Source organism: Trachemys scripta, chromosome 8 (assembly GCF_013100865.1).
Source record: "Trachemys scripta elegans isolate TJP31775 chromosome 8, CAS_Tse_1.0, whole genome shotgun sequence".
Lineage (NCBI taxonomy): Eukaryota > Metazoa > Chordata > Testudines > Emydidae > Trachemys > Trachemys scripta.
Genome location: NC_048305.1, coordinates 28,588,713 through 28,598,908, shown reverse-complemented (window position 1 = coordinate 28,598,908; position 10,196 = coordinate 28,588,713). Strand labels below are relative to the sequence as shown.

Here is a 10,196-nt window from a genome sequence, read left to right as displayed (position 1 = left end):
CTGGTTTGTTTACCTGCCGCGTCCGCAGGTTCGGCCGATCGCGGCTCCCACTGGCCGCGGTTCGCCGCTCCAGGCCAATGGGGGCTGCGGGAAGGGTGGCCAGCACATCCCTCATCCAGTGTTGCTTCCTGCAGCCCCCATTGGCCTGGAGCGGCGAACCGCGGCCAGTGGGAGCCGCGATCGGCCGAACCTGCGGACGCGGCAGGTAAACAAACCAGACCGGACCGCCAAGGGCTTTCCCTGAACAAGCGGCGGCCTGACTTTGAGAAGCACTGATCTAGAGCAGACAAAGTTGTGTCTCTTTCTTGACTCTCCTTATGCAATACACTGTAGTCCTGCTCTTTCCAAACTTGTGAGTAATTTCTACAACTGTGGCCTAGTCTTCACTTACCGGCTGGTCCGGAGGCACGCCATCGATGTTCTGGGATCGATTTATCACGTCTGGTTAAGACGCGATAAATCGATCCCGGATCGATCCCGGAAGTGCTCACAATCGGCGCCGGTACTCCAGCTTGCCGAGAGGAGTACGCGGCGTCGACGGGGGGAGACTTCCGGCCGCGTCTGGACCGCGGTAAGTCCGGAGTAAGGTACTTCGAATTCAGCTACGTTATTAACGTAGCTGAATTTGCGTACCTTAGTCCGAAGTCCGGACTAAGTGTGGACCAGCCCTGTATCATTTCCTATAGATTCAGTTGCAAGTGACCTGTGTAAATCCTGAGTGACTCCATTAACTTTTCAGATTTACACCAATGTAGCAGATTAAAAATCAAGCCTTTAAATTTAGATTATCCATTTAAGACCACCTTTTTGTTATTGGTCACCCACAATTGACAGAGACAAGACAATCTGAGCATTAAAACAGGCCCTTGATTAGGTAAATAGGTGAGGATTAGATAGTAATATCATTTAGGATTACATTAGTAGATCCCATGTGCTAATCATGTTGTCTGACAGTGCTAGGTGAAGAATGCTTCCAAGACCAGGGGACATGGCATTTTGGATTAAATGGTATTTCATAAATGTAGTGTTATTTAAAATTGAGGTTTGAAGTAATGTCAGAGAGATCTTAAACTTCATGTGTCTGCCATAGCTCTGCTTAATTCAACATTGGCCTGGTCATCTTTGCAGCAGATAGTACTTAGTCCTGCCATGAGTGCAGGGGAGTGGACTAGATAACCTCTCCAGGTCCCTTCTAGTCCTACGATTCTATGATTAACACAGGGCCCGCAAAAAAACTTATCACAAGTGAATTAGACAAAGGGAAAAGGATGAGATCAAGAAATATGAAGATGTTCCACTCAGAATTATTTTTAGCTCTTTTTAAATCCTAAAACTTCAAAGCAGCAGTAGAAAGATACAAGCAATTCAGACTATGACAAGTATGTAGTCCAAAACAAAACATTAGAGGACTATATGTTGGAAGCTGTGGCAGCAACTATTCCTCCAAAAATTCAAATTAATGGGCTTTCCCCTCAAAATGAATTTGATGCAAAGGTACACCCCTGTTTAGGGTTACCATTCGTCCGGATTCTGCCGGACATGTCCGGCTTTTCTGAGTTAAAAATAGCGTCCGGTGGGGAATTTGTAAATGTCCGGATTCCGCCCATGCAGAGCGTGTGCGGCTGACAGGGCAGCCAGCTGGATCGTGCCACTTGCATGGGGCTCCAGCAGCCAGAGCCCCTCCTCCGCTTTCTCCTCCTCTCCCCTGCAACTTGAGATCACTCCCCTCCTCTCGCTCTCTCCCTCTCCCTCCCCCTCCCTGCATTCACAGATCGCGGATGTTCGCATCGGGTCTCCGGCAGTCTGGAGCTCCTCCCCCTGCTCCCCCCCTCCCGCCCACCGCGCTGCTCCGCAGCACTCTACGAGGGCGGGAACCGGGTTGTGCATTCCACTGGGGAGCGCAGCAGTGTGTCCGGCTCCGCGTGGAGCCAACACACTGTTCTGAGCGGCACGGTAAGGGGGCCAGGGGGTTGGAGAAGGGGCAGGAGGGTTCTGGAGGGGGCAGTGAATAGACAGGGAGCAGGGTTGGATGGGTCAGGACTTCGGGGGGGGCTGTCGGGGGGGGGGGTGTGGATAAAGTTTTGGGTAGAGTCTCAGGAGGGGGCAGTCAGGGGACAAGGAACAGGGAGGCTTAGGTAGGGGGTGGGGTTCTGGAGGGCAGTTAGGAGCAGGGGTCCCAGGAGGGGGCAGTCAGGGGACAAGGAGCGAGGGGGGGGTTGGGAGTTCGGGGGGGGGCTGTCAGGGGGCAGGAGTGGGGAGCGGGATTGGAGCAGTCACAGGACATGGAGCAGAGGGGTTTAGATGGGTCAGGAGTTCTGTTTAGATGGGTCGGGAGTTCTGTGGGGGGGGGTCTGTCAGGGGGTGGGGAGTGGTTGGATGGGGCGTGGGAGTCCCGGGGGTCTGTCTGGGGGTAGGGGTGTGGATAAGGGTTGGGGGCAGTCAGGGGACAGGTAGGGGGTAGGGTCCTAGGGGGCCAGTTAGGATGGGGGGAGCATCTCAGGAGGGGGCAATCAGGGGACAAGGAGCAGGGAGGCTTAGGTAGGGGGTGGAGTCCTGGGGGGCAGTTAGGGGCAGGGGTCCCAGGAGGGGGGAGTCAGGGGACAAGGAGCAGGGGGAGGATTGGGGATTCTGAGGGGGGCGGAAAGTGGGAGGGAGTGGAAGGGTCAGGGGCGGGGCTAGGGCAGGACAGGGGCGGGGCTCCTCCTGTCCTCTTTTTTTGATTGTTGAAATATGGTAACCCTACCCCTGTTGCAACAAAAGCCTCCTGTATTTGCATGAGTAAATCAGGTAACTGAACAAGGAGGCATCTGACTGACCTGATTTGCTTATGCACATGCAGGAGGTTTTTGGTAAATGCAGGGCTCAATGGCCACAATATATATATACATGCACTTTTGCAGATGAACACATTAACATTAGCTTTAGTACGTCTGCTTTTCATTTGATAGGTCTGTTATAAGTCGTTTGGGCTACAGTGATTAGAACAAAAATAAAATAAAAGGAAACGTTTCCAAACTGAAGTGGATCACCTTCCCCACAACCTTCATCCCACAGTATAATTACTCCACCAAGCCTCTTATTTCCCCTGAAGTGCAGCTTGCTGTGATGCTATAAGAAACAGAAAAACACTCCATGTAATTTTCCAAGAAACTAAAAAGCAGAAGGAATTGCACCAAGTCCAGCAATTTAGGGATGAACGTAATAGTGAACAACGTAGTGCTTAACTCATCTTACTAAATATCAGGCTTATGGAAGCGACAACATTTACTCTGAGCTTTACCTTTACTGCTACCGACTCAGCATGCACTTGGGATTCTGGATTCTCTTCCACCTCCCAGAGTGTTTTTCCATCATAGAATTCTTCCTCCTCTTCTGCTTCATTGTCACTGTTCCCATCCTGCTCTTCTTGCTCAGCAACCTCCTCATCTTGCCTGTCATATAAACTGCTTCTGTTATTGGGCTGGACCCACTTGGGACAATACCCCCATAGCATCCTTGATGCTGGTTGGTGTCCTAAGTATGCTGATCAAAAAGCACCGCTAGTGCTGCCAGTTATACCAGAAACCTCATGATGTTCCATGGAACAAGGGAATAACAAAAGTACACCGGTTGGAGTGGAAGAACCAGCAGTGAAACAGTTAAAGGGAATTTTTTCACCTTTCATTCTATGGTAAGGTGATGACTATGGTTGAATACATTTGCATCAGTTTCTGCCACAAGCTGTATACTGGGTCTTGTGCATTTGGGTTTGACTTAGTGCTGCTGGTGCAACTGTATGGTGGGTTTAGGAGGCTGACTCGGGGATTCCCCCAAACAGAGGTACTCTCAGTGTGAAAGCTAGAACTATGTTAAACAACACGTTCTTGAGAATCTTTTGGCAAACCTGAGCTCAAATATGTATTTTGGTAGATTCCCCACCAAGGTTTGTGCTAAGTTGTGCTTTGAATTTTGTGGTTGGTTTGAACCCAACACTCAGTGAAATGTGGGACTGACCATGTAATTCACAGCCAGTTAAAGAGCTCATGCAAATCCCTGTGAACTGAAGGTATAGTATTTCACAGGTCCATCAAGCACTATGTACCACAGATTAATATATTTTATCTCTTCCAATTTTAACTTTTACTAGCTCTAGTCTTAATTCTCAGGCACATGCTCTTCTGTTTATATTGATGTAGAAAAAGATGCCAGAAATGATCTTCTGCAAAGTTCAAGAACTTTGATCAGCTACTAGACACATTTCAATATTACATGACTGCACCTTTGTCTGCATATTAGCACATTAAACTTTGACTCATTAACATCCTCATCTGAAACACTATGTCAAACCCATAGAATCCACAGACTCTTACACTATGATAAGCCAATAGGATGCCACCTACCAATTCTCTCCACTAGTTAAAGTGCTTCTGCTTTCTTCCAGCTTCTTCTCTACTGCTTCCAGTTCAACAGCAGTCTGTTCCAGCAGTGCAGATACAGAGTCCTGTACAGAGGAAAGGGCTTTATTTAAAGACAGTATTCATTCCTAAACCCCATCAACTATCAGAGTGAGTGTTCCATATTACTCACAGTAAACTTGAGAAAAATAGGAAAAGGTCCAGTAGTCCGGTAAAAAGTTACATCCTAAATCAAACTTTTAGTTTTATTGACCCATTCAGTATCATAATGACATTTTTTACATATAAGAATACCATGCAAACACACAACTCCTGATTTCTTTTCAGCAATTTAGTATATTATAGAAGAGGTTGATGCAAGCTTCCATTTAGCATTTGCCCTTACTGTTTTTTCAGCGCAGGATACTGCAGAACAAATATCCCCTTGTTTGTGTTTTCTGCTTTGCTTCTGAAGATATTTATAACTAAGAAGGTTGTACCAGCGTGTTGACTTCTCTCCAGATCTACATATTTCAGCCAGGCTAATTTGTGCCCCACCCTGTTGGAACCAAGAAAAAAAGAGTTGAAAGAAGTGACTGAAGCAATAAAATGTCAGCAGAAATATGTAACAGCAAAAACCAAGGCTTTGGGAGCTGAAGGTTTAGTTATCCCTGAGAAAAACCACCACCACCACTAATCTTCACTCTCTCGCTATTTCAGGCATCATCTTGGTGATGATTGGATGATATTAAATTGAACCATATTGTTGGGGGCTTCCAAGGGTCAATATTCAAGAAAGATTTACTTCAGCAGCTGCGTGCAAATAAGTGTCAAGAATGATGAACAATTATGTTGTGGCCATGGTAACTTGCAATCACTTTCAATTATGAAGAATAAAAGACAACAATTAAAAAAGAGATGGATTCTTTTCTAATTTAAGAAACCTCAAGGGCTCGTCAAATTGCTTTTTCTGATATAGGTGCTTGCGATTGATCATTTTAAAAGGTTCCGCTTGTTTCTGTGTCCACTCAGCCTAGATCCACTGTGAACCCTCATTTTGTCTTGTTTTACACATCATGGCATATGCACAATATATTGCAATTCTGTTAAAATGTATATGGCCTGTCCTTGAGCAGACACTATTAATGAGCTTAGTACAGTTTATTTTATATTGCACAGATTTCCTGCAATTAAATTCAGCCCAATCTGGAGTTTACCGAGGCAATAAGCATATAGAAGAATGTAGGCTACCAGATGGGAAATCAGTTTGGAATACAGCTGCTTCTTGCTGTTTCTTAAGCCCAAGTGTGATTTGCAGGTGACGGAAGCAAAGCAGGAACACCATAAAAGTGTGCTGGGATTCCCAACCAAAGTTTATGTAGACAATAGCATCTACTAAGGGAGACGTGAAAGACACCAGAAACATACAAACAGAATTAACTTTCTGTTGCTTTGCAATTACTTAGGCCCCAGCTCTACAAGCCTTACTCATATTACGTAAAGTAATTTACTCCAGAAACAGTTTTATTAAAATCAACTCCCTTACTAAGGGAATACTGACCATTAAAAAGGATAGCTGAACTCATACCAACAGAGTTCTATGGAAATTATAAAATTCTTTACAAATCACACTCTTCTACAGAATTTGAGAGAATGATCACATTTCTAAGAGGATTTTGTAAAAATCCTAAAGAATTTAATAAAACTGCCTCCATTATAGAATTCTACAAATTTTTTAAAAAAATCCTCTACAAAGGAGATCATTCTCTATTACATTCTACAGAACATTTCCCTAAGGAGTGGATGCAAATTGTGGGTCACACCCTTAAGTCACAAAGGAAGAGAAGTCTAGTGGTTTGAGGAATTGGGTTTGTAATGCAGACCTTAAGCCACTGTACTTATTGGCATAACTGGGATTCTCTGATATAATGAAAGTCCATCTCTACTGGGTCCTACAGCTAAGGACGATAAAGGAAGCTTGCAAAACTGGCCAAATCTAAATTTTGAGAACACTAGGTATCTGTCAAATTAAGCAGAAGGGATAGAAAAAAAAAGATTCACACAGAAATTAATGCTAACCAGGCACTCCTCGAGGTGAGACTTATCCACAGTGCAAACATCAACTCTTAAAGTCTTCTGGTGTAAAGCAGGGTAAGAGATTGAAACCCAAAATATTTCATTGTATACAAGACTGTCTGAAGCTTCCATGGGTCTTGTGCGGAACAAACAGCTTGTGCTTTCAGAGCAAGGAAGAACAGCCACACGAATGTTCCTATTGAAAAAAAAATTAATTAGTGCCATATTAACTTGCTGTAAGCATCTGTTATGAGATTACCATAAATCACAAAACGCTATTATTTCCCCAATCCATCGTGAGAGCATCTATCATAGTCAGACTTTCCTCTTTGGAATACTAATCTCAACTATAATAGTGAGTATTTTTTAGGGCACATAAGTTGCTAAAAACAAACATGAAATGTATTATAATTTTAGGACAAGTGGAGTTATGTACCTAAAAACAGGATCTAGAGTCTTCTTAAAGTCACCGACTAGTCACTGACATTTAGATGAGAAAAAAAAACCCATGAAGAGATGGAATTAAAATGGACAAAGCTAGGAAGCTTAAATGCCTTGGAGAGAACTTCTGAAGTGTTTGAGTTTTGTAATGCTGTACTTACGATACTCAAAAAATTAGTTGCAAATGGGAAAAAAAATCTGCACCAAAAATGTGGGACTGCAAGGGCTGGAAACACTGCCAAATAGCTGCTGGCTCACCATACATGGCATTCATAGCACTTTTGATGTGAAAGCAACATCTTCCATTTATTTTGTTGGCAGCAGTGAATGTGATCTACTGAGTTAATGCTTAATTTTTCATTTGAATGGGACTGGCAAACCATGAAAGTCCACATATCTGGACTCTGCACACCCTCTGCTCAGTTGTACTGAGCAATCAGCCACAGCTGACAATCTTGCCTATTAAATGTTAATTCCATAAAAGTTTTTCCTAACAAAGGAAAAAAATGAATCTAAAGATTAATGCAGGAAGAAGTTCATCTTCATTTCCATACATGGACGTATGAGCTCACAACTGATGGTAAATGTAGGATAAAAAATGGGATGTGCTTAGAGAGCTACATGCATTATATAAAATGGAAAAATAAAATAAGATGTGTGAGATCCCGGATGATGTCTATTACAACCATTTCTACTATGTTTATTTCATCCACTTACACTTTCTGATCTTGCTGTAACATTAGAGCAGGAACGTTATTCAGCTGCATGACTAATATTGCAAACTGTTTATTTTTGTCATCATACCTGAATTAATTGGAAAAAATGTGAGAAGACATATTAGCAACAACAAAACTGCCTTAGACACAATAAAAAACTGTTCTGTTTTCAAGACACCTTCAGATTTGCTGATTTCACATTTGCTGCACTAAGATATTTGAAATCTGACATGAAAACTACACCATGTGAGTCTAAAAATTATTTTCCGATAGCTTGTTACGTATAATTCAATCAATCACATTCTAGTTATGTATAAAATTTTTGTATAACAACCAGTGGACACATACTGGTTTAAGGCATTCAGATAAGGTGTACTATAAATTTGAACCAAGGCATTAGAGTATTTTTACCAGTTATTCAGGTAAATAGCTGAATTCCAAATAAGATTTTAATATTTAGAATCATATTTAGGTAAAAATAGCATCGTAAAAAAAATCAATTATATTTACGAATGCCCAATGGCTCAGGCATTTTTATGCTGAAGAAGTTAGGAGTAAACAATCCATAACATCAGTAACAAAACAAAATCGAGTGGTCTTGTGTTAGTTATTTTTTCAGAGCTGTTTCTGGTGCGGACCCCAGTCATTTGAGTAAGGCCCTCTATATCTGGCCCATCATGTTGCCAACCCCTCTTGCTGCTCTTATCATACAGATGGGATAGCCAATTTAGCCTGGCATTTATTATTAGGGTTACTAATAGCCACCCTATTAGTTGGTCACCAGAGGATGGAAAAATCCAGCAAGATGATTTCCAGAGACCAAATCCTGTTTTTTCCATGATGCATCTAGTCTACTGAGGCCACAAACAAAAGGTCTCAGTTCTCTCATTGCTGATTTACCCTGGTGAACATAACACCAATAGATTTCCACTGGTGTGAGTGAGAGCAAAACCAGGCCCAGAGTGTCCACGTAACCAGGTGATAATCACACTTTATAGCATACATTAAAGCAAGATTAGTCCAATAACAAGGAAAAAAAGATATTGGAAAGAGAAGGATGTAGAGAGCATGCAAGTCTTATGAGAACAAGATATATCAAGAACTATTAAGATCAGAGTCTCAAAAACAACAGAAGCCACCCAGCTTACTTCATAGCAATTTGCACTTTGGCAGTCCCAGCTGCTTCTGTATGATCACTGTCAAACATTATCATTTCTGACACACAGAGTCTGAAAGAAATCAAGGACAATTAAGGGCCTGTGGAATTTCAATAAGACACAGTTAATTTAGGAGGCACAGCCTTTTCTCCTCTCCACACAAATTTTTGAGGGAACTGGGCATACGGGTCTGTTAAGGGGTTTTGCTTTCTCTTAGGATTTCTTTAAGTGTGCATATTAGAGATACATATTTACAGTGAGTTACATGCCTCCCCTCTGCTGCCAGCAAAAATGTGAGAGAGGAGGCAAGACAAACTCAAGAGGTGAAAGCTATATTGGAAATGCCGCCTGGCCTCGTTCTCTGAAGTGGCTGACCCTTTTTGGCTGAAGTTTTCCAGATAAATGCAGCCTGAGGCAGACACCTGGTATGAAATATTTCAGCCAAAACAGTTATGTTTGGCAAAATTATGACCCTCTTTTCAGTTTATGTGATGGAAAATATCAGGCAACCTTAACAGGTAGTGCTGCCTGCCCTACCTATCATGTCTACAGAAATTTGGTAAAATCCCAGAGTCTATATCTTAACCAAATTGCAAGAAGGATTACAATCACGTCTGGTAATGTGGGCTTGATATCTGAATCATGAGCTTCTTACTAAACAAATCTGGAGTATACCTTTGTACAGCTGCCTCATACACCCCGCTGTCTCCAGCAACAGATTCATCTGACACTGCAGCTGACACACATGCCACCTTCAGTGTGGCCCCTCCAGCTGAATTTACGCCTATGATAAAATGAAGGGAGGAAAAACAAAGGTGTTAATGAAAAAGAGCTGGGTGCATCTGCAAATGTAGCTTTCAAGGCAAGTGTCTTTCTTTCACTCATGTGTCAAGTGATAATAGGCTTCTGACTTTGGATGGAACTACTCTTTAACTGGTGTGAAATTAGTCCTGGTGGACAGGGCCACACTGACAGCTTGGGTGGCTGAAAACCTTCTTTTTAACCTAAGACAGCAGAAGGAAGAGCAGTATCTTTATTTCCATACATGGGTGTATGAGCTCATAGCAGACACTGCATAGACTGCAGCAGGACAAGCCTTTTCACATAGCCTGAAGGGTGCCTCAATTTGAACCACCAAAATCTATAGAGAAAAATATAGAACCTAGAAAGAATGGTTGAGGTATGTGGTAGGATATGAATTTTATCTGCTATATCTGTACATTGAATTTAGATCTCTCTCTTAACTTTAGCTATACAAACTGTACTCAAGGCTATTTTTGGAAGGGAAGGGGAAAGGTTTTGCTGTGTAGGTTTTAAAAAAATCTCCTGCGTGCACATCGTACCAGTGTTATCTTGAGAGTAGCAGCCTTGGCATGGTGAAAGTGCAAAGATGTCACGCTGGGGATTCCAGGACCATCGTGCAAAAAGTTGGA

At 42.8% G+C, this 10,196-nt stretch overlaps 1 protein-coding gene across 1 annotated transcript in view; it reads right to left on the bottom strand.

Moving 5' to 3' along the window:
* The window catches only part of WWC1 (WW and C2 domain containing 1), a gene marked incomplete at its 5' end in the record, with an annotated part of 67,547 nt that overhangs the window by 24,151 nt on the left and 33,200 nt on the right, over positions 1 to 10,196 (bottom strand). Inside the window, 7 exon segments of the mRNA XM_034779423.1 lie at positions 3,281 to 3,431; positions 4,380 to 4,480; positions 4,780 to 4,932; positions 6,453 to 6,645; positions 7,608 to 7,694; positions 8,755 to 8,835; positions 9,439 to 9,547. Coding sequence (XP_034635314.1) covers positions 3,281 to 3,431; positions 4,380 to 4,480; positions 4,780 to 4,932; positions 6,453 to 6,645; positions 7,608 to 7,694; positions 8,755 to 8,835; positions 9,439 to 9,547 — 875 coding nt within the window.